Source organism: Octopus bimaculoides, chromosome 21, assembly GCF_046866305.1.
Source record: "Octopus bimaculoides isolate indiv1 chromosome 21, ASM4686630v1, whole genome shotgun sequence".
Taxonomy (NCBI): Eukaryota; Metazoa; Mollusca; class Cephalopoda; order Octopoda; family Octopodidae; genus Octopus; species Octopus bimaculoides.
The window spans coordinates 132,460-159,959 of NC_142948.1; the positions used below are offsets into that span (position 1 = coordinate 132,460).

The window sequence follows — 27,500 nt, forward strand, 5'->3', positions numbered from 1 at the left end:
ATATTTAAATTATGTCAGATTTTTTGATGGTTTCATTTATGATCTGGCTTTTGTGTATTTCTATGGTCTGCCAAAAATACACAAAAGCCAGATCATAAATGAAACCATCAAAAAATCTGACATAATTTAAATATATACTTTAACCATGTAACACAAGCCTTCTGTAGTTTTTTCACTCTTATTATCTTTTATATATATATATATATATAATATATATATAAATACAGTACCATGCAAAAGTCTTTGGCCACTTTAAACTATTGAAAATTTCTACTAATTGCCAACACACACACACACACACGCACATGTAAGTGCTCAAGGCAAATCTCTGGTGGAAGACATGTCTAAAATGCTGTGCAGTACGATAAAATGCAAAAACAAGGTTGTGAGGTGAACTTACTATGAGCACGATCTTAACTGCAAACATACCATATCTTTTATTTACTTTTCCATTGCAGATGAGGGCTGTTCTGATAATTATGCTTATATTGCCTGTCATTCCGACTGATGCAGGTTTGTATTCATTTCTCATCTATCGTAACAGTATTACTGTTGAATATTTAGGGCGAGATTATGCAAGAAGACTTGTTGTCACCATATGATTTACTTCTTCAGTGTCATTACGAGAACATGCCTAAAGTTTCCATCGCGAATGTGCTTACGGGCCACTGTCTTTGTTCATCACCCAATCATTTATTGCACATGGATATCCTCTGTTGCTGCTGATACTGCCGTCAACTCTTGTGTGGGACACATCAACAGCTGCAGCAATCGCCGAAAATAATCCCCGCTACCAACACCGCATCTGTGTCTCTGCATTTCCACTAGAGTAACCCTGGAAACAAGCCACCTCCATGCAATAGCTCCACCTAAAAATATAGCAGCCAAATCTGCTTCAAATTATTTTCGACAGTCGTCAGAAAGATGGTCAACCCTTGAATGCCGTTGTTCAAGAGTTGACCATCTTTCTGACGACTGTCGAAAAGTGTAAAGGAAAAAATAGAAAAGTTATATAGCTCGTCTGTAATGTTTTCAGGTGATTAGTTGAAGGGAAAGGCGAAAAGCGATAGAAAAAGGACAGAGAAACAGGGAGAGTGTTGTGTGTCAAGTTTATAAAATAGTGTATAAAGTATGTAAAGTGCATTAAGTAATGATTGTATTTCGATTTCCTTCACTTTTCAATGAGTAGCAGCAGATGAGTGACTCTCTTTTGATCCAGACACAACACAGACTATGCTTTCATGCTTTTCGGATAAAGTTTTGAGATATAAACCAATACATTTACCATTATTTCCATGAAATATTCACGGGTCACGCTAGTTATTATTATTATTGTTGTTGTTATCATTATTATCGTTATAAACTCACTTTAGATATTATTTTGTAATTTCTCTTTTTTTTTAGAGGTCTATCCATCTTGCAAAGGATGCATGGTTGTGGGTGAATGTGTCTGCGGAAGGGCGTTTTGGGTTACCATAACGAAACATGATTGCATGAAGAAAGAGTGCCAATGGAGCAGCGTCTTTTGGAAAGAAGTTGGTATTTATATCGGTAAGATCACATTACAACACTACAAAATCACACGTTCAGGCAATAGTGACGAATGTTACCTTACCTCAGTTTATGAGAGAGAAAAAGTTTCCAAAAGAAACTGATTGTAACAGGGAAAATTAAACTGGAACTTCAAGAGAAGAAGGCCTCTCGCTTGGCAGGGGTTCAGTAAAGATTCATTATGTTATTATTGCTGCTCTTGTTGTTGTTGTTGTTTTCAATCTTGTTGTTCATGTTACTTTTGTTGTTTTCGGTCTTGTTGTTCATGCTGCTAATGTTGCCGATACAGTTGCTGTTATTGTTGTTGCTGCTGTCTGTGCTGCAGCTGCTGTTCACATTGTCACTGCTGCTGTAGTCATTGTTGTTGTTGCTGCCATCACAGCAACAAGACGAAATTATATTTCTTTTTGGCAAGAAATGAATTTCAGCTTCAGCTCTGTTTGCGTTTGAAGTTACAATTGAGTCAAAAGAATGCCACTCAAAAGGTCCCTGAATAAGGTTTGTTGAAGGACGATGAATGAAACACCCATGTTTGCAGAGATGAATTATTCAAACCCCAAAGAATTCCTCTCAACTCATGGCTATGATGCTCCCCCAATACTTCTGCTCATGATCAGAGATGCACATATCATCAGCCGCCAAGGGACATGCTCAACTGGTTAAGGTCAAACAACTGACAAGCAAATCTGTGGTATTGAGCAGAATATTTGCTGTTGCGCATCTTTTATACCAAAACAAAACAATGTACACGATAACACTTCCAATCAGTTAAGATCAGAAACCAAGAGAGCCACTGCCTGATTACTATTATTATTATCATTGATTAATACTTAGAAATATTGTAAACAATAATAATAAATAGTAATAATGTGTTTTGAATGGCACAACAATGCACCATAACAACAACAATGGACTATAATAACTGTTCTAATTTAATCATCCATCGTCTGAATATAATATTTTGGAATATAAAAATTCCTTTTTCAGATGTCCCTAGGGATTGATTGAGTCACTGTTACAATCGATTTTCCGATGGCGTCTTTCTTTTTCTTTCCCCAGAAGTGTCTCTGCACTGGTCTCACGAAGCTCCTTCCAGAATTCCTCGTGAGAAGTGCGCGAGGGCAGCCATGTCTCAGGCTCGTGTGTGCTGGCACATCTGTAGCACTGCTTCTAAGTTTTGTATTATATGTGTAGTTTCCTCTTTTTACCCCTCCTCCTTCCCTTCCTATTTTTCCTTCTCCTTTTCTTTTTCTCTTTCCCCCTTGATTTCTAATGAAGTGACAAGCTGCATATCTTGGGGGAGTGTATGATTTGATCCCTCCAATATTCCCCTGGTACTTGTTTTATCAAATATGAGAATACCAGCATAATCAAATTGATTTTACTCTCCTTCAAAATGTGAAGCCTTCTATAAATTTGGGACGTATTATACCCGTACTAGAGCTCTAACTTTCTGTTTTCCTTTTCCAGACTGTGATAAAGTCTATGATGCACTTAAAGACCCCAAAAGGTATGCTCCTGAAGGAGTCATTCATTGTAAAAATGATAATTAAAACGAAGAAGACTCAGTATTATTATCTATTTACCAAAAAAAAACAGAAGCAATATTGAAGGTATATAAAATTGTAAAACAATATTTCATAAAATTCTTTCAATTATTTTGAATTAATTTTATTGTACCAGTTTCAGTCATTCAAACTTTATTCTTTTATTTGTTTCAGTCATTTGACTGCAGCCATGCTGGAGCACTGCTTTAAACAGTATTAGTCTAAGAACTTGACCCCGTTTTTGTAAGCCTAGTACTTATTCTATCAGTTCCTTTTGCTGAACTGCTACATTACGGGAATATAAACGCACCAGCATTGGTATATATGTCAGGCTGAGTAAAAAGTAAACAATGTTTTGAAACATGAAATTCATCACAATATATTTCAACAATGCAGAAAATTTATTCATCAAAGTAAGTACCATTATACAATCAACACATTTTTGCCAACGAGTTACAAGTTTGTTTATTCCGGTAACATAAAAATTTAGAATTCTGGAACTGATGAACTCTTTGAATGCACTTTCAGCATCGGATTGATTTTTGAACTCCTTCTCTCACAGGAAACCATCAAGGTGCTTGAAAAAGAGGTAGTCGGTAAAAGAAAGGTCTGGGGAATAAGCAGGGTGGGGAAGAACTTTGTAGCCAAGTTCCCTCAACTTCTGGAGTGTCATTAGTGAAACATGTAAAGCATTGTCATGAAAAATGATTGACCCTCTTCTGTTGACCAGTCTTAGATGGAGAAGTGGCAGTTTTTCATTCACTTTGGCAATTTCATGGCAATGTGTTTCGGCAGTAATGGTTTTACCAGGTTTTAAGAAGTTATAGTGGATGAATCCAGCAGTACACCACCAAACAGTCACCATAACCATCCTTTTGAAGAGCTCGGGTTTAGGGAAGGTTTTCAGTGCTTCATATTGGTCCAACCACTGCGAAGACCATTTTTTATTATTGTACAGAATCCACTTTTCATCGCAAGTTACAATACGGTCAAGAAATGGTTTGGTTTGGTCTGGTTATGGAGAAGAAGCAGCAAGCAAATTTCATATCTGCACATTTTCTGATTTTCATTCAAATCGTGTGGTACCCATTCATCAAGCTTTTTTTTTTTCCAATCATATGCAAATGGTTATGGCAGTTTTCTAGCTAACTTGAAGTTCTTTTGCCAGTTCTCGAGTGGTTTTATGTGGATCTTTCTCAATGACGGTCTTTAACTAACCGTCATCAATGACAGATGGATGCTCATGATCTTCAAGGCTCAGGTCTCCACTGCTAAATTGGTTAAACCATTTTCGAGCTGACCACTCACAGGTCATTTCCTCACCAAACGTTTTGTTGATATCGCGAGCAGTTTCAGCTGCTTTATGCCCTTTTTTTGAAGTTGAATAGCAAAATTGCTCGAATATTGTGTTTTGACAGTTCCATTGTAACAATGGTGAAAGAAATATCAATGTTAATTTATTGATGCATTTGGGAAAGTCTATGTCTGTATTATCAGACAATTGCAAAAAAAGTTTTTTAAAAATTCAAAACTCTGCAGAAATCCGGTACAAATGGAGCTCAGCACAACCTTCTGGCTCATCATCATCATCTTCATGTCAAACTGTCCAACCTATGCCAGCATAAAAAGAGATGTTAAATGATGATGATGATGATGAGATATATACAGTTGCAATAACAAATGGCACCCAAAAATTGGATGTTCAATAAAATGAATCAGTAAGGGAGTCTGTACAGTAAGGGTGGGGACCTTTTCAATATCAGAGGTAAACTGCAAGTATGTAGAATTCTGTGCTGAGAAAAATAACGAATCTTAAATTCTACAAACTCATAAACATGTAATTTTATTTTAAATAAGTGTTTACGCCATACATTATCACATTTAACATCCAAATTGTAATGTTTAAACAGAAGTATCCAAAATATATGACATAAATCAAAACATTAAAAAATCATGACAGATCACATAAAATAAATTAAAATATTAAACTTTTATGAAACCCAAAGAAGCATGGGACAAAGTAGTGAAAGGGGATCTCAGGATTTTGAGAGGACAAAGAGCTGAGATGTCTGGTGATATGTGGTGATTGAAAAGATCTGTTTATATGAGGGCCTGGAAAGATCATGTGTACACACAAAAGTGACCCCCTTGACCAATTTATTTCTGTCAAGCCTTTCCCACCATTCCCTCATCTCCCTATCACTGATTCTTCCATCACTCTTCTATTCACCTTCTTGCATCTTGAGGATACACTCAGACACATTGACACCACTACCTTTATCTCACTTTCCAGCTCCATCCAAGGTATTTTCTCAACAGCAAGAAACTTGTTTGTGTCCCTTGTGTCACACTTTAGAAGTGACATCTGTGAGACAGAGATTGGAACACATTAGGGAAAGAGACTTTGTACCAATCTGCTGAGTGGCTTTTCTTTAGTGGTAAGCTAAGCTGTCCGTGTAGAGAAGCAGTGTTACCCCAGACATGGAAACAGCTTTGGCAAATTTCAAAAGATTTCTTTAGAAATTTCCCTGTTTTTGTTAAGGATTAACAATTGTCTTGATGCATTTTAGAAGGGTACAAATAAAAATAGACACATTGGTTGTCTTAATCAATAAGTGAAAGTCATTTGTTACACATCTGTAACCTTCTCAATGAATTCCCTGGGTATTTGATAAGTCATTGAATAAAGAGTGTTACAACCAGTGCATGGATTTTTATTGGCAGAATGAATCCTTTAAAACACACCATCATCTACTTCTACACACAGTATCATATGACAGATCTTAGCAAAATAAAAGATAAATAACATTATATTGTTTTCCAGTAAAAACAGTTGATGGTTTCATCAGTAACATCGGGAAGAAAACAATGACGGCCACGGAAGTATTTTATGCTTTCAATTAGTAACTTAAAAGATGTTCACTGGTCTTCAGTTAATTATCACACACCATACCACTTCACCTTATTCCACTTATTATGGATTATGGGATGGGTGGGAGGAAGTAGATCTTAAAAATCAACTCCATCCATTATTTATTTACATACAAGTTCATTGGTGTGGACATGAAAATAAAATTAGTATTTGTTGTTCATCACTGAATTCCTTGATATTCCTTTTTTTCCATTCTGTAATCAAAATGATTTGTCACTTTGCTTTAAGTTTGAATCTATACTTTCTGTGTGAACTTCCATTCCTCTTAATTGTGCAGCAAGTGTACGTGTTGACAAATTCCAGAAGATTATCAATCATGAATTAAACTGAAAAATAAATTAAAGTAGAAAAACCTTAACAGATTACAGAAAGTTTAAAGAAGATTCCAAACTACAACATACATCAGTCCTTCATACATTTTAATACCAGCCCCACTTTTTATAACTATGGAGAAGTCGTTGAAAGTAAAGCAATAAATAAACCTATATGCGATAGCTTGACTTGCTAGAAATAATAGTTAAATTTCACTTAAATATCACTTTATCATCTTAAAAATAAAAGTATTTAATACTATATTAGATAAGATAGTATTCAATGCATGTTGTGAGAAAGAAAAAAAAAAGAGCTGGCAGACAAAGCTTCCTAGAAGAGATTAACTGTTACCTGTTCACATAAGATTGTGACAAAGGAAAAAATATATTTAGGTAGAACAATAAACATTTAAAATTTTAAACAAATTTACCTTTGTTGTGGGTAAATGTGAGACTTGCTAACTGCAGTAGGGAACAGATGGCAGATAATAGTACTATTTAGTAAGAATGGAGATCAATAAGTGGCACAGACATTCCTGGTGTTAAAGAATGAAGGAGTAGATTCTTAAGTTCAGGATCACTGACAGAATACCATTGGTAGTTCTGGTTGACAAACTTGTTCAGTTGCTCCTCATCAGATGAATTCAAAGAAAACACACACGTTAAACAAATGCCATCATTAACAGCTGCTGGAAGACCACAATGTTCCACAGATAAAATACCACAAATTTTAGGTTCCATACTATGTTGACCAAAAGCATCCTAGAAGAAGATGAAAACATCAAATATAGTACAATAAGTTGTAATATTAGTGAGGAACTTCAATATTAAACAATTTTAAAATAATGCATAATATTTTATGTAGGACAAGGTCATCATCATCATCATCATGATCATTGTTTAACGTCCATCTTCCATGCTGGCATGGGTAGGACGGATTGACAGGAACTGACCAGGCAGAAGCTTGCATCAGACTTTTGTGACTGTTATGGCAGGATTTTTACAGCTGGATGCCCTTCCTAACACCAACCACTCAGCAGAGTGGACTTCGTGCTTTTTACATGGCACAAACACAGGCGAGGTCAGTTTTGGCAAGCTTATTACAGCTGGATGCCCTTCCAAACACCAACCACTTTACAGTGTGGACTGGATGCTTTTTTAAGTGGCACCCACATTGACAGGGCCGCCAAGTAACTTGCAAGACTAAAACCTTTTGAGAGGGGAGGGGGGAACTGGAGGAGGTGATCTTGTGTTAGATGATGAAAGGGTATAGTGAGAGAGAAACAGGTGTCTTGCTGTAGAGGAGGTACAAGCTTACCCAGCCAATGGTGAGAGAGAGATCAGAAATGAATACAGAAGCAGGTGTGCTGCTGAAAAAGAGATACATGGTTACCTAACCTGAGCGAAGTGCAGGAGAAGGACAACCCTACTTTACCAGAAACATGTTGTTACTCCAAAATAAAAAAAAGGAGGATCCAAAGAAACTGTTTCAAATGTAGAATTATAGTCAATGTCATTGTATGAAATTTAGTTTGTGAGTGTTTAATATTTAATTAAAGCCTGCAATTAATAGAGAAAAATGGAAAATGTTTTGACTAAAATATGAATATTTGATTAAACAAAAGTGGATGATGTCAGAGTATAAAGAGGAGATTCCAAAATATTGGTAATCTGATAATTGAAGGCAGCAAATCAACTGAGTTGGTAGAGCATCAGATATTTGTGGTATTTGATCCAGCATCAAACTGTGCTGAAATCAGCTTTGCATTTGGGGTCTCATAGGGGTTGATAAATAAAGTTCAGTACAAGAATTGATTCTTCTCTCTCTCTCTGGAAGAAACTGATTTCGGTTAGGCCTGGAGAAAGATGGCACCCTGACAACTACATCAGAAGTTAAGGAAGGAATTCCTTGATTTGTGTGTATGATGAGGAAATATTGAGATAGAACATCAATATATTTATAATGAAAACAAATGAGTGTTAAACTAGTGATGAAGACCCAATACCAAGAAAAAGAGATTTTCAGATGATAAAGCAATGATACAGACACTTACTCTTAGAAGAAAAAAAACAGACATGAACAGGGACCAGTCATCAGGAGCGATATCAGTGACAGGGAGATATGGAAGTGTATTTAACTTGACCAATAACTTCACATCACTGGAAAGATAAAGTCAACAATACCATAAATCTGAATAATGCACAACTGCGCCTACAGTGGAAGAATAATTTTAAAGATGAAATGATTACATTTTGCCATATATAAAAAAAAAGAAATCTCAAAACACACCTGTCTGTCTTCACTGCAATTACCATTCTTAGAAATAAACGTTTGTGGGGTATCTGAACAGGAAGGCAATCACCATGACAACTTTCAGGGCTACGTTTCTTGTATTGCAACCCCAATTCTAGTAGAGGGAGGATATCCTTTGACCTGAGAGAATAAAACAGTGGACAACTAAATAAACATCATTCTATTTATTTTTCAACCAAAAACAATGTCTATTTTTTTAAATTCTGACTTTTGTGGAATAATTCATCAAAGTAGAATGGAAGGAAATGAAATAATCATATCTTCTTGATACTACTTGCTCCTCTTCTCTTACCTATCTCTCTCTCTCTCTTACTTACAACCTTGCCCCTTCTCTCACCCATGCCTTCCCTCCTCCCTCATCTACTTTCTGTTCTCTACACACCCCTACCCCTCACCTTTCCATCTTACTTCCGAAAACAAGTTCCACATGACTTTATAAAGACAAGATGGTCATGGCAAGAATGCAGTTGGTCCTAGGTCTGACCACTTAGCAGAACACCTGGGGTTAAACAACAACCACACACATCAAAGGGATTTTGTCTGATATAACTCCATGCTCTTACAATAATCATATTTCCAATGTTTTTTTTTTAATCATAGTAAATTTTAAAAATAGTTTAGTGTCAGTAATTTTTAGATAAACATAAAAATATATTATCATAAAAATATTCATTATAAACATAAAAACCTTAAAAAAATAATTACCGCAACCTAATTTTGCCAGTTTTGATGTCACTATATGAAATCCATTTTGCCTGCAGAGATTCACTGTCACTTCGAGAAGAATCTTTTAAAGAACCTCCTGAAAACAGATGGAAAATTTCCCTTGAATAAAGATAATACTTATGATAAATGATATACTTTGGGAGGGCCATGTTAGTCAATAAACACCCACACTGAATGTAGTTCACTTCAGTTTTAATGTTAAGCGATCAATTTATTATTATTGATTAGCGTGTATCAGGAGTAGCTCATCAAACAATTCAATAATTTTCTTTTTATTTTATGTACAATAAAAAGATTGATCTCACCAACAGTTTTCCCTGTAAATGTAAACCGGTACCAACGACCAGAACCAAATTCAACACAGATAAGGGTAAGAGGATCAAACAACAAGCCTGTCTCTTCCAAAACCTCTCTTTTCACAGCATCCTGAAAAACATTGCAGATAAATCACTATGTTTGAAATAACAAAACCTTATCAATTTATTTTCATTACTTGATGAAATTACCAATGTTCATAGTCATTACTTCACTTCTTATGGACTAATGAATAACTCTCTATATAATCAACCAAACTGCCAAGAATAACAGTCAAGTAACCCACAATTCACAATCTGCTGTTTAAAAGAAGGAAGGACACATTGCACACAGCAGTTCTGGTAAGAATTGGTCTGAATTAAAGGAGAAGGAAAACTATAATGGTCCTGGAAAGTCATTGATGTGATCAGGGCTGACCAAGTAAGCAGGGACATCTAAATTTAAGCTATGAAAAATATATGAAATAGTTTGGTAATCTTTAAAGCTGACAAAGCATCAATCAAAATGAATATGATGCACAACTTTGAGTCACGTCTAATTATTGCTCTCACTTTCCTAATTATTCCTCAACTCTGAATTTTCAAAGCTTGACATTTTAAATTATATATTAGTTGTATATTCTTTTTAAAATGTATTCACACACACACACACACCATCATCATCATTTTAGTGTTGACTTTCCATACTTGCAGGGTCAAACGAATTTTATTGAAGCAATCTTCTGTAGCCAGATACTTTTCCTGTCACCAACCCTCGTCTGTTTCCAAGCAAGTCCTTCAAACATGAACTTCATCAATGGCTTGACATCTTTTTGCAGCTAATTGCAAACGAATGACATCCATGCTTGAAGTTCACAGACAGAAACTATGTCAGAGGAATCACTGCTCTTGATTTGCAATAATAGACCTGATTCTGTTGTGCAATTCAAGACAACCGTCTGGCCCTTGGATGGCTTTAGTGGAGTCTGGACTGTTGTAAGCATTCCTGTTAGGTCTGGTGTTTGAGAATAACTTCCTTCCTTCCTCCCACCAGTCAGAGTCCCTGGGAAAGGTCATAGGGTGCTGTCCTTCTTCTGACTACGTCATATAAACATTAGATGTAGACATTGAAATAAGAGAACATGAACTTAGTCTGAGAAATAATGATATTATATACACAGCTAAACAGTATTTATATAACATATTAGTTTGTAAAGTAAAAGGTTAAACGTTATATAATGAGCAGGTTTTTGAAATAAATAAAGATTATATAACATATTGGTTTATAAGTTGAAAGAGAAAAATAGAGATTTATAATGAGAACTTACAGTCAAGTTTTCTCCAGGTTCCACCCTACCAGCAGGTGCATACCAAGTTCCAAAGCATGAAGATTTAGCTTCTTGCATCATAAGAACTTGATTCAAATTATCAAAAATTATTCCACATACTATGTAGCCTACTGTTTTTTTCACCACAGGGACATACTGGCTGTCTGGAAAATAATAACAACAAAATAAAATCATCATCATCATCATCATCGTTTAACGTCCGCTTTCCATGCTAGCATGGGTTGGACGATTTGACTGAGGACTGGCGAACCAGATGGCTACACCAGGCTCCAATCTGATTTGGCAGAGTTTCTACAGCTGGATGCCCTTCCTAACGCCAACCACTCAGAGAGTGTAATGGGTGCTTTTATGTGCTACCGGCATGAAGGCCAGTCAGGTGGTACTGGCAACGGCCACGCTCAAAATGGTGTATTTTATGTGCCACCTGCACAGGAAGCAGTCCAGCAACGACCTCGCTAAATAAAATATGGTATAGTGGTTAAGAGGACAAATATCCGTCAAATGTAAATACAATGTTCTGTATAGCTTCTTCATGATCTGCTGAAGTGGCTCTCTTCCTGATATATATATATACAACATCACTGTTAAGATTTCGAAGAGGTAGGGAGAAAGTAAGGAGAAATCAGAAATTACTCGTTTTACCTCGGTTACTAATTTTTCCCTACCCTGACATCTAGTTCTCCTTTTCTCCCTTGTAAAAATACAATTATAAAATGGAAACAGTTTTGAAATAACTTTTAAATATTCCCCGAAAAGATCGAAAGATGTTTTCTATTTATTGATAATAGATCTTAAACGTTAGCGGGGAAGAAACATTCAATCGATTAAAAATAGACGCACAAAAAAGGGCCAAATCTGACGTTAAACTAAAGCGAAAACATAAAAAGGGAGAGTGATGTGGGCGAAAAACGAATATGTTAGCAGGAATACTCACTTGTACGACTTATATCGGGCTCCTTACTTGCCAAATCAACAGCTTTTCTGTCAAATAAAAGTCTGATGTCATTCGCTATTTTCTCCATGGCTTAATTGTCAAACGATTATTTTAATACCGATATCAACATCTGACGTCGCCAACACGATAACTAAATTTAGTTGAGAAGTAATTTAATGTCAAAGTCTCAACATACACAGACAGACAGATAGATAGATAGACAAAGAAATAGATAGATAGATGGACAGATAGGTAGATATGGAGACAGAGAAAGATTTCTGCGTTGATATTACTAAATGGATCGTAATTTCACGCGTCAAAAAATCCAGACATTAAATAAGGGCTCACAGTTGGGTCTTACAAGCGTATTAGAGGGAGTTGAGAAACTTCAATTAACTGATGTTACCCGTGCAATTATTAGAGAGAAACCACCAAAGACGAGTTGGAATTCGAAAGCAAAAACAATTAGCAAGGGAGATAACTCTAATTAGTGGTGCAACTAATAGACCATCACCAATAGAGATAGGCTTGTGATTAACTTACACTGCTCTCTCTTTCTCTCAGTCAAACAGGAGAACAAATCGACTAGTTTCGATTGGTTATTACAGTTTATTCGTTGGTCATCCTACTGATTAAACTGGTAGCTAGCAGCTTAGTAGATAAAAGTGTCGTTGAAATTAGGTGCGCAAGTAAAATACGTCACCGATTTTGCATGTCTCTTCATTTAGAAACAGTGCGTATTAACAACTAAATAAAACATCGAGACAGCGATGTGTATAGATATGTTCATAGACGTGTATAACTTCTGGTGAGAAGGCAGTAACTAGATAAAAACTAGTCGTGCTAAGACTATATAACAAGTACACATACGGTAGAGTCTCACATATGTTATACAATAAGTCGAGAAACTTAAATTAACTGAGATAATCTATGCGATTCTTGACGCAGTTGACATTCTGTAGAGAAGATGAAACATTGATTCGTCTGGCTTTCTGTGTCTTGTTTACAGTATACCTTCGCAGCGACTAATCAAATATATCGCGTTTGATTTTAGGATACTAATGCATAAACATTAAAATAAAATCTGCGATAATAAAGAGTTCATACATAGACACTCAATATAAATCAATGGTGTTCAAAGTACGAAAATCAGGTTTTGATGTTGAAAACATAGCTCTGTATGAACGACAGCCATAATTGTTTTGCTAAACAGGATCCGAGAAAACAGCTGTGAAGATTTATCAGATAAAGTATGTCTATATAAAGTATATTTTGGGTTATTTCTGTACCTCTCAATATATGTGTATGTATCATCTATCATGTTTATGTCTGGGTTATGTCTTTCATTTGTCATCCAATAATATAAACACAGCAAAACCCGTCATTCAACTTTTCTAAAGTTAACCAACACATGATTCTGATTTCCAGATTTGATAATGTTTTGTTTTTATCTCCTATTTATATAAAACAAATATATTTTACAAAGAAATGTTGAATCCATTATGCTATTGAGGTCTCCAGAAAGTGTCACATCTGAAAGAAAGCAATTATTAAAGGGTTGATCGTCTGGAAATATTTTTATAAATTCATATTCTAAGAAATTTCCGGTGTAGTATGTGAGCTACATACATGTCTCTGGTATAGCTTGTGATCTAGATTAGTTCAAATGGTATAGTTTGTGATCTAGATTAGTTCAAATGGTATAGTTTGTGATCTACATTTAAAATTCATCTATTTACTCGACTTCCAGTTGCTTTGGATATATAAACCAAAAAAACTTGGTAAATTTTCAGATTAACACCCGCACGATTTTCACTACGGTGTTAGGGTTAGGGAATTCCGTCCCTAACCTTAACCCTAAAACCCTAACAGCCTGGTGAAAATCGTACGGGTGTTAATCTGAAGATTTACCAAAAACTTTTATGATTTAAGCACTTTTAGTCCTGAGCCCAGCATTCTCTTTGAGCATATAAAATACAAATTTAGCTGGGGCAAAATGAAAGACATGATAAAGTAAATTTGCTGCTTCAATTCTCCAGAATTACATTTGTAAAAAGACTCATGCACATCAATATCCATTTGTATACATCAGAAATATCAGAAATATAGCAAAAATTTAAAATATTTCTGTCAAATAAAAGTGGATCATGGAAAAATGACACATGATATGAAATTAATGAAACTCGACTAAATCTAAAAACTCAGCATAAAATATTCTCTAAGACTTCTTCACAATCTGCTGGATTGGTTCTCTTCCTGATATATTTATACAGCATGCAATTAAAAAGGAGAAATTATTGAAATTAGTCATTACTCATTTTGCCCCATTTTAGACATCATTTTTTTTAAATTTGAAAATTATCAAATTAGACAGTAGTGTGGGGAAAAAAATTGACTAGGAATCCAACAGAAAAAAGGAATATGATTGTTAAACCCCAAATGGTATCCCAATCTTTTATTAGCAACCTCAATTACAATCGAGTCAAAGTTAAGGAAAAATTTCTCGAAAAACTATGCTGACCAATTTTTACTCCTAAAGATGATGCAAACATGTAGAGAGAAAATAATGAGAAATCAGAAATTACTCCATTTATTCCAGTTACCAATTCACCCCTCTCCTGTATATTTTATTTAAAAAAAAAAACGGCTCTAAATATTTAAAGCAATATTGTTTATTGAAAAATTTATGTTCATGTTTGTATTGTATTGTAGTTTTATTAGTTACTTTGAGATTTACAACTGTTATATAAAGTATGGTTCTATTTGTCTTTCTCTACTTAGCTATGTGTCTATCTGCTTGTCACTTTGTTAACTTTCCTATTTCTCTGTCTACCACTTATATCTGTTTGCCAGTCTGTTTATCTACTCGTCTTTCTCTGTCTGACTCTCTCTCTCTCCCTGTTTCTTGTTCTGTTTGTCTCTGTCAGTCTTTCTCTGTCTATCATATTTGTATATCTGACTATATACTTATCTTTGTCTACCTATCTTGCTGTCTGTCTCTATTAATGTGTTTATATATCTGCCAGCATTCTCTATCTATCTATTTGTCTATATCTTTTCCTCTGTATAGATTTATATTCACAACAAGATGGGATGCGATGGTGGAACAATACCCACAAGGGATGAGTTGGTCAGGACAAAGAAAAAACCTGAACAGGTAAGGATCTTCTGTCTAGCATTATGCTTCTGTATGAGTCCCAGATCGCCAATTTCTTCAGTTAATCTTTTTGACATAGGAATTATTGTTATTGTTACTTTTTTACCTGCTGTGTTTCATAGTGACTATGTCATTACAAACTTAATTTTAATTTTAATATGAGTTTGTATCACCATTGCATAAGGGATCACTCCTGAGAGCTAATCAAATCTCATCCTTCACTTTGATCAATGCCTCTGTTTTGTGGTTTTGTTTATCAGCACTGTCCGGCTATTATGTAGTCCTTGATCAGTCCTGATGTTACAGCTATGGCCATCTCTATTTTCAGATATAGTGTTGCTGAGCTATTCTATTCTTTGGCTTCTTTGTTTAGTCCCTGGGCAGCACCGATCTAGTAGGCCTTAGATCAGAGGTTTCCACATATGGCCATCCCACTCATCTCTCCTACATACCTCAGTTGATACCTTTAATACCCAGCCACACTCTCCTTATTCATCAACCCATACAAATCTATCATATTCAGTACCTCCGCATCTCATTAACATTTTATCTACACTTCATAAATTGTTTCTCTATTTCAGAAAGACAAAATGGCTGACTTGGCTGCCAAATGGAAACACTGTGCTATCTCACAGGAACCCTTAAGATCTCCTATTATGAGCTGTGAATTTGGTAGGTGAGTGTATCTATTCACACACATATATATCATCATCATCATTTAATGTCTATTTTCCATGGCTGTATTTCCTTTAATTTTTGTTTCTTTTTCTTCTCTATTTCTGCAGTATCTGCTCTTTCCATATTATATTTATCCAGAAGATGTTTTATATTTATTAACATGTACATGAACAGCTGTTGTGTTGTTAAACCCCTGAAGAATATTTTTGTATTAAATTAAATATGAAGATTAATTTCTCATTTCCAATTTATTATTTCAGACTGTACAACAAAGAAACCGTTTTGGAGTTCCTCCTTGATCGAAACAGTTTTGAGTGTGCTCAGAGTTTCAGTCATCTCCGAGGGTTGAAGGTAAATTGCATCTTCCTACATAACTGTCTCAGTTTCAATACCAAGTCAACCCATAGCATAGGTGGGACCAGCTCTTATACTAGCAGAAGATAACTATATCAAATTGAATGTAATTTAATAATATAGAAAATTTGTATTACATATATAGAAAAATGTAATTATGTTTGTGAAGATATGACAATAACTATTACAGAAAGAATATGTGTGTGTATATATACACACATATATACACATACATACCCACATGTGCATATATATATATATATATATATATATATATATATATATATATATATATATATATATATATATATATAACATTGAGGCACCAATTTTTTTTGGTACCTCAGATTTTAGACCCAATTCCAGAGATATCCACACCAGTTGGATGCCTTTCTTGATGCCTTTTTAGTCTCTTCTTACCACAAATGGGGATACAATGTGCCTATTCCGGTGCTTTTTACATGCCACCGGCATGGGAGCCAGTCAGGTGGCACTGGCAACAGCCACGCTCGAATGGTGCTTATTATATCCCACCAGCCCAGGACCAGTCAGCCAGCACTGACATCGACCATTGCTCAAATGGTGCATTTGACATGTCACTGGCACAGGAGCCAATGAGGCGGCACTGGCAATGATCATGAATGGTGCTTTTTACGTGCCACCAGCACAAATGCCAATGAGGCGATGCTGTCATCAGCCATGACAATGACTTTGGAAGCGCAGTTTATTGTCCAATGATTGAAGGGTACTCTTAAATGGGCTGGTTATGCTACACTGGCATAGGCCTCGGTTACGGTCTCACTTGGCTTGCTGGGTCTTCTCAAGCACAGCATATCTCCAAAGGTCTTGGTCACTTGTCATCGCCTCCATGAGGCCCAGCATTCAAAGGTCGTGCTTCACCACCTCATCCCAGGTCTTCCTGGGTCTACTCTTCCACAGGTTCCCTCTGCTGCTAGGGTGTGACCTTTTCACACAGCTGTCTTCATCCATACGCAACACATGACCATACCAGCACAGTCGTCTTTCTTGCACACCACATCTGATGCTTCTTATGTCCAACTTTTCTCTCAGGGTGCTTACACTCTGTCGTGTATGCACACTGACATTACATCCAGATTCATTCCTTGCAAGCTAACACATGTCCTCAGCAGTCATGGCCTGTGTTTCACTGCCATGTAGCATGGCTGTTCACACACATGCGTCATACGGTTTGCCTTTTACTCTGAGCGAGAGGTCCTTTGCCACCTGCAAAAGTAGGAGCTCTCTTCACACTTTGCCCAGGCTATTCTTATTCTAGCAGCTACACTCTCAGAGCATCCATCCTCACCAGTGACTTAGTCACCTAGACAACGGAAGCTATCAACTACTTCTAGTTTTTGCCCTTGGCATCTGACAGAAGCTGTTTTTCTGCACATTTTCAGTGTTTATTGCTCCTGAACATCTGCCACATACAAAACCTATCTTTCTAGGATTATGTTTGGAATGCGTCGAATCTACTGTATAAGGATTGGCCTGGAAATAACAACTGGGAATGACATTAAATGATGCAGTCCTAGTTCTAGCAGGTTGTGTGAACCTGTATAGGCTTCCTTATTACGATTAGTAGTAGTAGTAGTAGTAGTAGTAGTAGTAGTAGTAGTAGTAGTATCATTATTATTATTGACTTTGTATTTTTCCCCCTCCTTGTCCTGATGGCAGATATAAAGAAATATTCATTTTTATTATTGTCTCCATCCTTCTGAAGTTGATAAAGTTACCAGTCAAGTAATCAGAGCAGATGATATTGACTTATTCCTGCCTCAAAATTGCTGGCTTCTGCCTAAATCCACAACCATTATTATACTTATTATTATTAAAAAAAAAAATTATATAAAATAGAAAGTTATTATTATTATTATTAAGAGGAAGAAGATAATTTCACTCGATAGAAACAAATACACAGGGGTTTTCTTTGCTTTCTTCATCAGGATATTAAGGAAGTGAAGCTGACTGAGAACCCTGGAGATTCCAGGCCAAAGGCAGAAAAGGGAGATGGTTACATTGATACGCTTGCTTCACAGTATATATGTCCTGTGGTGGGCTTAGAAATGAATGGGATGTTCAAGTAAGTACAAAAGGCTCATATATGAATATGTGTGTGTATATATATGTGTATGTATATGTATGTATACATGTTATGTATGTATATGTATATATGTAGTATGTATATATATATATATATATGTATATATATGTATATGTATATATGTAGTATGTATATATATATATGTATATATATATATATATGTATATATATATGTATATATATATATATATATATATATATATATATGTATATATATATGTATATATATATATATATATATATATATATATATATATATATATATATATTTGTGTGTGTGTGTATATATATATGAATGTACTATGTTATGTATGTATATATATCGTCGTCGTCGTTGTCGTTTAACGTCCGCTTTCCATGCTAGCATGGGTTGGACGATTTGACTGAGGACTGGTGAAAACCAGATGGCTACACCAGGCTCCAATCTGATTTGGCAGAGTTTCTACAGCTGGATGCCCTTCCTAACGCCAACCACTCAGAGTGTAGTGGGTGCTTTTACATGTCACCCGCATGAAGGCCAGTCAGGCGGTACTGGCAATGGCCACGCTCATCTCGCTCGAAAAACCTCATGTGTCACCCGCACAAGAGCCAGTCCAGGGGCACATATGTATATATATGTGTGTGTTGTGTATGTATATATATATATATATATGTGTGTGTGTGTGTGTGTGTATATATAGTTGAAATTTACAGAAAATCAAAAGACCAAGTCGTGTGTGTAAACAACAATTTATTTTAATGCTCAAGAAAGTGAGAAAGTCTTTTACATTTCTAGACTATTCTTTGCAACAGAAAGAAACACGAGAAAACAGAGAGAGAAAATGCTTAGAGTCATTTAGTCTGTCTTTATGTTCTGAGTTCAAATTCCACCAAGGTTTACTATGCCTTTCAGGGTTGATAAGATAAGTATCAGTTGAGTAATTGACTCTTCCCCTCACCCAAATTTCAGGTCTTGTACCTATAAGAGAAAGGATTATTATTATTATTGGGCAGTGAGCTAGCAGAATCATTAGCATGCTTAATGACTTGTCTGTGTTCTGAGTTTGAATACTGTTGTGGTTGACTTCTCAGGGTATCAATCCTTTCAGAGTTGATAAAATAAGCACCAGTTGAACACTAGGGTCGATGTAATTGACTTACCCACTCCCCCATAATTGCTGGCCTTGTGCCAAACTTTGAAGTTATTATAATTATTGCATTGGGTTGGTAGAGTTGTTAGTGTTGAACAAAATACAGTCTTGTTTTTGTTCTGACTCTTTACATTCTGAGGTTAGCTTTGCTTTTCATCCTTTCATCCCCACATGTTGAGGTTGATTTTATTGACTAGCTCTCTGCCTATGCTAGAAACAATGATTATTATTGAAATCATTATAAATAATAAAGTAAATATTATTAACAATATTTATCGTTATTTACAGATTCTGTTTTCCATGGACATGTGGTTGTGTGGTTTCAGAGCGGGCTCTGAAAGAGGTGAAGTCAGATACTTGTCATAAGGTAAGACATGTCTCAATATTTTTCTCTCTTTGTCATATGATATGACATGTCTCCTTTTTCTATCCTGGCATGGGTTGAATGAAACTTCTTGAAACAGTATTCCATAGCTTTCCTGACACAAGCCTGTACTTATTTACAAGTAACATGCTCATTTCTGTTGTTCTCTGCACAACATCCCCAGAACACCAGCTAGAATGACAATTAGATCTAGGGGCCTTTACATTGGATAGAACATCTATGATCTTGGCTTCATTATATCTATAGGAAGGTCAGTATGTGACATTTTAATCCCTGCTTATGATAGATGAGCTATTATTGTGGCTACTAATGATGGTGGCATGTTGTCCTGGCAGAGTAAGTCAGAGCATCAAGAGCCTATTTATTGTTTTGTCCTTTGAGAAAATCCACAAATTCTCCTACAAGAACAAGACAGCATTTGACAGCCAAAGCCCACATTAGATTTGCATTTGCTTCATCACTGCCACCCTTCCATGAGAAAGTGATGGTCATCCTTATCTCTGTGACATGGCCATCCCCAGTGAAGTGATCCTCCCTCAGAGCTACTGTCTGTCTGCCATATCTTCAGAGGAGTCTCAAACAGCCATTGATGTTCTTTCTAATTTGCTACTAGCCTTGAACGTCTGCACATCTGATGTGTTTGGTGAAATGTGTTACACTTACTTTTTGTTATTGCAGCAGTAGAATTGACTGAACATCAGTCTTAATTTATTACTCAGTTCAATCCATCACTAGTATATGGCCCTTGGGTTCCTTTCTTAAGATCTAATCTTTTGCAAGCATTTTCCAGATCTGAGGATAAATTAAGACCTCACACCAGACTTTTTAGTGTCTCTGTGTCCCACTGTGCCTCTAGCAACTCTTAATATACTTTCGTCTGCTATTACCAATGTAGGAGTCTATATCTACTCTAGCTAACTCCACACAGTAGTCTACTGATATTAACCCTATTCCATCTTCCTTTCTAGGTAAGTATGATCTTGCTACTCCTGCTCTTGGGTGAAGTCTTCCATTCATATTGAATTTGTTCCTAATTCTGTATAATAATAAAATTATTATTTGATGAAAACTCTCAGCTTATTTTGCTGTCTATGATGGAAAGGGGGTCAGCTTCCCACAGCCAACAGACACTTGTTTTACTGGACATGTTTCAAGAACCCTGCCAAGAATTCTTGCAATTCTAAGCAATGCTGATTTTCGTAGGTGTTCGACCTTTACATTTGTACCAATCTTTTTGAGCCATTTTGTTATTATTATTATTCCATTATACAGTGTGGTGAAAAAGTGGACAAGGAAGATGTTGTAATACTCAATGCAAGTGAGGAAGACTTAGAAGTGATGAGAGACCGAATGAAAAGGAGAAGATTAGCAGCTAAACTGGAGAAGGTCTTCTTTCCTTTTTGTAATGTTGTTATTAAAAGAGCTGAAACAATAATGTTAACACACACACACACACAATATGATCATATTGTCTTTTTTTTTTTTTATATATATATATACTCTTCAGAATGTAGAGTTGATATGAAGAATATAAATGGAATATTATGATCACACTGTAAATGCCAGTATTATCTAATAAAATGTGCATGCATCAATTAAATTATTATGCACACATTTTGTTATTAAATCATATTTATATTTACTGTATGATCAGAACATTTTGTTTATAGTCTTCAGATTTTCATATTGATTCCACATTCTGAAGAGTATTAAAAGAACAATGCAATCATAGAGTAAATATCATTTTTATCTACTAGGATTTTGCACCTGTGTTTTTCATTGTAGTCCACATTTTTTCCAGGCAAAATTAATTATATTTACCTTTATAATTGAACAAAATCTGTATTTAAAAACTATTTACAATAGTATCATTTTTTTCAAACTTAGAAAATTTGTCTATTCCGAAAATTACAAAGTATCAATAGCAGAATACTGTGATTGGGCTTTAAACGATGTACGACAAGGTGTATACGTAAATATATGAAATTATCATCACACACATACATACATGTATATATATATAAAAGCTAGAGTGTAGTGCTGTGAAAACAATATCTGAAAATGAATTTCTATTATTTCAGAAAGCTAAGAAAGCAGAAAAGAAGAAGTCTGACATCCCTGTTGACCAATGTAAGTCAGCCTATATCTGTTGATTTTATTTTATTCTATTTTTTTTTTAGATTTGTCAGTAGATAAATGACAGTAGACATGTTCTTTTTAGAATGTGAGATGGATTTGGCTAGGTAAAGACAAGACCTGAATCTGGAAGGGTTTCAAAAGTAGTAATATATTATGAAAATAGACTTGATGGCTGGGTAAAACATGTTGAGTAGTTGAGAAGAGAACAAAATCTGTCTGTTTAAACTCCCCCGTCTTCACAATCTCTCTCTCTCTCTCCAGCCTGCATAGGCATGTATCTCCTCTACTTCGAGACACTATTCCTGTCCCTTTATTCAAATTCTAATTTGTTATGACCTGGCACAAAGCCACCTCCTTCAGTACTAAAAATCTCCTTTTACTATGTTTCTTGAAGCATCTGTGTCATGAGCTGCAATTCTTAATTATTCAAGAAGCTTTGCGTTTCTCTTGTAAGTTTCTAGAATGTCTAAGCATTCCATTAATAAAAACAGCTTGCTTACCCTGCTCTTCGCTTCTTAGTTGATTAGACTCAGAGCCATTTACGTCGTTGCTATGTCCGTCTATTTCTCTATTGCCACATGACTGAAAACCACCACTTAGCTGTTATTTCTACATTTCCTAGTTCTGAACTTTCTTGCATAGATTACTTCATTCAACTAGATTCTACATTTTGATTATGTTTCATCAACAGCCAATGAAAATATATTTTTATGTAGTAAATATATAGTTCTTGAATTTATTCTTTTTCTCTGTAAGAATTCTTGTAATAATATACATGCAGCCATATCAATACTTGATACTGAACATATATTCTCACTACACATCTATTACACTCTATGTCAGCATGGGAGGAGGATGTTAAATGATGATGGCAGATAGATAGATAGATAGATAGATAGATAGATAGATAGATAGATAGATGGATGGATGGATGGATGGATGGATGGATGGATGGATGGATGGATGGATGGATGGATGGATGGATGGATGGATGGATGGATGGATGGATGGATGGATGGATGGATGGATGGATGGATGGATGGATGGATGGATGGATGGATGGATGGATGGATGGATGGATGGATGGGTGGGTGGGTGGGTGGCTCTATGAGGTGCATTCCAGGATGAGGAGTTCAAAACTAAACTTAATTCTTCCATATCTTTAAGTAAATTTACTCAAATTCCTTCCCACTGCATTCTATGAAAGTACATTTATATGCATGTAGGCATCTTATAACACCAAGTAGCTATTTAATTCACTGTGTGAATGTGTGCACATGCTTACATCTTCATGGATGCTTGTATGAGTGTGTGTATTTGTGCAAGAGCATTTATACATTCATATCCATTAACAGTTATTTTTAATACTTATTCTTGCTGTGTTTGTTTTCTTTTTGGGGATTTATTTTATTATTGGTCTTCTATATAAATGAAGATATATCCTTTAATTTGCTGCTTTTCTTTACACAAAATGAGAAGATACATTGCAGAATTGTTTTTTAAATGAGCTATATCTGTTTATCACCTGAAGAGAGACATTTGTGCTGTTGGATGCTCCTGAATCAGTTAAGTATCCCACCCATGAGGGATCGATGCTAGACTTGTCAAGACAATTGTGGTGATCAATAAAAATTCTCGTATCTTTCATTTACATAATGAACACTGTGAAAGTAACTGCATTTTACCAACAAATTATCAGGTAGAAACCATTCATTTTATCATCTTGTGCGTGAGAAGACCCGGCAAGCCAAGTAAGATCGTTGCCAGTGCCCCTGGACTGGCTCTTGTGCGGGTGGCACATGAGATGCACCATTTTGAGCGTGGCCATTGCCAGTACCGCCTGACTGGCTCCCGTAGGATTTTCGAGTGAGATCGTTGCCAGTGCCCCTGGACTGGCTTGTGCGGGTGGCACATAAAAGACACCATTTCGAGCGTGGCCGTTTTCGTGCGGGTGACACGTAAAAGCACCCACTACACTCTCTGAGTGGTTGGCGTTAGGAAGGGCATCCAGCTGTAGAAACTCTGCCAAATTAGATTGGAGCCTGGTGTTGCCATCCGGTTTCACCAGTCCTCAGTCAAATCGTCCAACCCATGCTAGCATGGAAAGCGGACGTTAAACGATGATGATGATGATGATACATATACTCATTATATATATATATATATATATATATCTTTTATGTAGGTGCTGAAGGCAGTAGCAGCAAGATCACCTGTTTGGTTCCTGGAAAATCAAAATTTACAAATGGTAACAGAGTTGCCTCAAACACTAAAACAACAGGCAAGAATTCCAAGACAGCTTCTGGAAGCAATGAAAGCCAGGGTCAAACAAGTCTCCAGAAGGACTCTAAAAACAGTATGGTTTACAAGTCATTATTTACATCATCAGAAGAGTGCAAGAAAAAGCCTGAACAACACTGGATTACCTACAATCCTCTCTATTTTTAGATATTTAAGGACATTCCTGTCTGCTTGTATATGTTATCAAAGAAGGTATGTTTAGTGTTTCATTCACCTCATCAAACAACTATGTTATTATCATTTATTCTACAGTTTTGTGTGATCAGGAAAGCACCCACTGACTTGAGGCGCACCTTTTTTGAGGTATAAAATTCTTTATATGCTTTGTGATATTTAGTTTCTTGTTTATGGTAATATTTTCATGTTTAATTTGCTCGTGTAAGACTTATCACTATGAAGTAGATGGTGTTTTTATACACATGTAAATATATATATATGTGTGCGTATACAAGGGGGTACCCAAAAGAAACCAGAATTTTGCAATATTATTTTCACTTAGTTTTACATGTTTACACTTTTATTGCTTTCAAAGTATATATTTCTGGAACTCTTGTGAAGTGATGCTACTGTCATTTTTTTTCCTTCTCTTTCACATCTGCAAAACGGTCACCCTGAATGAGATTGGTCTTCAAGCAACAAGTGACCATTCCTGAAGCGTGAAAACCACTTGTGTTTTGCTCATGGCAACATCCTTGTAAGCTGTTTGAAACATCACAACTGTTTCAGCCACTGTTTAACCCAGCAGAGAACACATATATACATGCATGCATATGTACCTATATATGTGTGTGTATATATATATAATTTTGAATTAGAAACAGGCCTACTTATTGCACTGCTTACAAGATAGTTTCTTTAGTCTTTCAGGTGGTTTGCATTGGAATAATGCATTATTTGCGAGTCTTAATGCTAGCAAGGTGTATATAGAAAGGACTAGAAAAAGGTGATGAAAATCTGTTATTAACTACACATTAGAAATTCATCATCATGTAACATTTGTTACTGCACCAGGCTTCACTGCTTTTGTGGCTGGTTGCCCTTCCTAACACCAATCACTCCACAGGGTGGACTGAGTGTTTTTTTGTGGCACCAACACAGTAAAAAAAAATAAGATAGCTAACTTCCTTGGTGTAACCTTAAAACTTTGGCTTATTCTACCCATTTCTTATTCTAGATGATAATTATATTCCTGCTATGCCAGTCACCCTGGAAATGAATTTAATTCTGTAGTAATGGATACCTCTAAGTGAATGTGTACAACCATATATAAATATATATATTCTTAAATTATATATTGTATAGAAATATCCTCTTGCAAATTGTATCCAGGGAAACCTGTATTTTCAAAAGAATTCAATGAAATACTACTTCATTAGTTTAAAAATCTATCAGTGATGTGTTGGGAAATATTTATTTACAGTTTAATACATTTTATTATTTTAAATTTATTCATAGCTTATGAGCACAGTTTCACTTTGGTCTTATCTTGCTAGTAAAATGAAACTCACTTCACATCAAGAGGTTTGGTGTGGGGAAAAGAAAGGGATATAATTATATTGCTATCACATTGAATGGTCATAATACAACAGTTGACTTCCTCTTTTTGGACTGATCTCAGTTTCGTGAGAGGAACTGGTAGACTGAAACTGTGTGTGTACATATGCACATCTTGATTCTATGTGTCTTTGTTAATGTTTGAGCAAAAATAGCAACATTAACATTTTCATAGTTTATTGGTTTCGTGTGAGAATTAGTGACATGAACATCAGGTTATAGAAAAACTACCTCAGAAAGTATCATCTTAATCTATGTCTGTCTGGGGAAAGAAAAGGACAAAAACAATGATAATGGCAATGACACACATACAATAGGCTTCCTCACAGTTTCTACTTACAAAATAGTCAATTTGAACCTAGATTAGAAGACACCACTGTGCTGTATAGCAGGATTGAACCCAGAATTATGATTACACAAAATAATTGCCAGATATGTCACCAAGATTTGTTCAGGAAAATAAATACAAAATATAATTAATTAAAGATTGGCAACCACACAAAATAACAAATTTGATAAAAACAGTAGCTGAACATATGGGGATGTCAAATAATTACAGAAATATTTTGTTTTTTCTTTGAAACTGAGTCAATTTGATGTGATAAACCATTTAAATGTATTGATGTGATAGCAACTGGAGTTGTAGTGTGTTGATGATAATAGAGAATGTAAGTCTAACAAAAGGGGAACAACATAAGTCTGGGAAGGAACTTCTCTACATATTCCATAGACAATTTAGTAGGGCCTCACATATGGAATATATTGAAGGGCACAACTTTGAGATTATTGTTGTAATTAGTTGACAAACAATCCCTCGAGAGGATGTTTGTTTAAAATTTAAATAAAGGGAGATAATTCCAACAAAAGCAGCTAACTGAGATTTTTGTAAAATGAAGATGAGTGGAGCTGGTGAAAGTAATGAACTTATTTCAGTCTTATTAGAACTTTTCAGCAAAGAATATTCTACTCTGTTGTAAAGGATTTTTCTTTAGATACTCCACAGGTTCTTTAGAATTCTAAGGAAATCAACATCCGATTCGATTCCAATACTTAAGCCTTCATAATACTGTTCCCATTCAATATATCGAATCACTTCGGTTTCTTTTGAGCTTTTGTTCAACACACTAAGCATTAATTGTAGTGCATCATACAGTTCTCCACCTGAAGTTAAAATAGAGAAAACAGATTAATTTTTAAATAACCATATTTAATTCACCAAATGAAATTATTGTCAAATATTTCTCAGAATAATATGGATTAAAATTAATGTTGTTTAGTCAGATTTTGGCCCCAATTGGTCAGACCTGTTATCAGGGACAGTTTGGCCACAACCAGCTAAGACTACATTGTCCTTTGTATCCTTGCTATTTTAAAGAAATGTGGTGTGATTTAAGAGAGATTTAGTAGCTATCTTTAACAGTTCAAGCAACCACATGAAAGTTCCCGACTTACGAGTGATAGTTCACTCATGAAATGTATTTTAAGGATGACCTCTTCGTAGATGTAGAATTAAGCACTTTAAAGGAGCTCAATGAAATGTTTGGCCACACTCAAGTGATGACCAACTGCAGCTAATAACTTGTTTGTTAATGTGACACACATACAGTTGATTACACTGGCTGGATACATCATCATCATCGTCGTTTAACGTTCGCTTTCCATGCTAGCATGGGTTGGACAATTTGACTGAGGACTGGTGAAACCAGATGGCTACACCAGG

General features: G+C 35.5%; 3 protein-coding genes and 1 long non-coding RNA gene across 8 annotated transcripts in view; 2 read left to right on the top strand and 2 right to left on the bottom strand.

The window, feature by feature from the left end:
• Positions 1 to 3,187, top strand: part of LOC149131457 (uncharacterized) — a 5,835-nt gene extending 2,648 nt beyond the window's left edge. The window contains exons 2-4 of the long non-coding RNA XR_016237728.1: positions 459 to 513; positions 1,405 to 1,551; positions 3,022 to 3,187. This is a non-coding gene — a long non-coding RNA (uncharacterized LOC149131457). The remainder of the gene's footprint in view (positions 1 to 458; positions 514 to 1,404; positions 1,552 to 3,021) is intronic.
• Positions 3,188 to 4,915: 1,728 nt separating this feature from the next.
• Positions 4,916 to 12,430, bottom strand: LOC106882270 (8-oxo-dGDP phosphatase NUDT18). The gene is made up of 8 exons (XM_014932884.3): positions 11,958 to 12,430; positions 11,003 to 11,166; positions 9,687 to 9,807; positions 9,361 to 9,457; positions 8,632 to 8,775; positions 8,396 to 8,501; positions 6,773 to 7,103; positions 4,916 to 6,356 (listed from the first exon to the last, which is right to left on the bottom strand). The coding sequence occupies exons 1-7, from the start codon at positions 12,043 to 12,045 to the stop codon at positions 6,840 to 6,842; spliced, it is 984 nt and encodes a 327-aa protein (XP_014788370.1). The 5' UTR covers positions 12,046 to 12,430; the 3' UTR covers positions 4,916 to 6,356; positions 6,773 to 6,839.
• Positions 12,431 to 12,458: 28 nt separating this feature from the next.
• LOC106882271 (replication termination factor 2) overlaps positions 12,459 to 27,500 on the top strand; it is an 82,006-nt gene continuing 66,964 nt past the window's right edge. The window contains exons 1-9 of one of the 4 annotated variants that reach the window (XM_014932885.3): positions 12,459 to 13,207; positions 15,028 to 15,114; positions 15,696 to 15,790; positions 16,053 to 16,143; positions 18,114 to 18,250; positions 19,690 to 19,768; positions 21,059 to 21,172; positions 21,868 to 21,916; positions 24,111 to 24,556. In XM_014932885.3, the coding sequence (XP_014788371.1) occupies positions 15,046 to 15,114; positions 15,696 to 15,790; positions 16,053 to 16,143; positions 18,114 to 18,250; positions 19,690 to 19,768; positions 21,059 to 21,172; positions 21,868 to 21,916; positions 24,111 to 24,373 (897 nt within the window). In that variant the 5' untranslated portion in view covers positions 12,459 to 13,207; positions 15,028 to 15,045 and the 3' untranslated portion in view covers positions 24,374 to 24,556. Of the gene's footprint in view, positions 13,208 to 15,027; positions 15,115 to 15,695; positions 15,791 to 16,052; positions 16,144 to 18,113; positions 18,251 to 19,689; positions 19,769 to 21,058; positions 21,173 to 21,867; positions 21,917 to 24,110; positions 24,557 to 27,500 lie in introns of those variants that run through there. The other 3 variants (XM_089338772.1, XR_016237726.1, XR_016237727.1) reach the window with 3 other exon arrangements.
• LOC106882269 (calcyphosin-2) overlaps positions 25,599 to 27,500 on the bottom strand; it is a 66,288-nt gene continuing 64,386 nt past the window's right edge. For both annotated transcript variants that reach the window (XM_052975366.2, XM_052975365.2), the window contains exon 19: positions 25,599 to 26,941. In XM_052975366.2, coding sequence (XP_052831326.1) covers positions 26,769 to 26,941 — 173 coding nt within the window. In that variant the 3' untranslated portion in view covers positions 25,599 to 26,768. The remainder of the gene's footprint in view (positions 26,942 to 27,500) is intronic.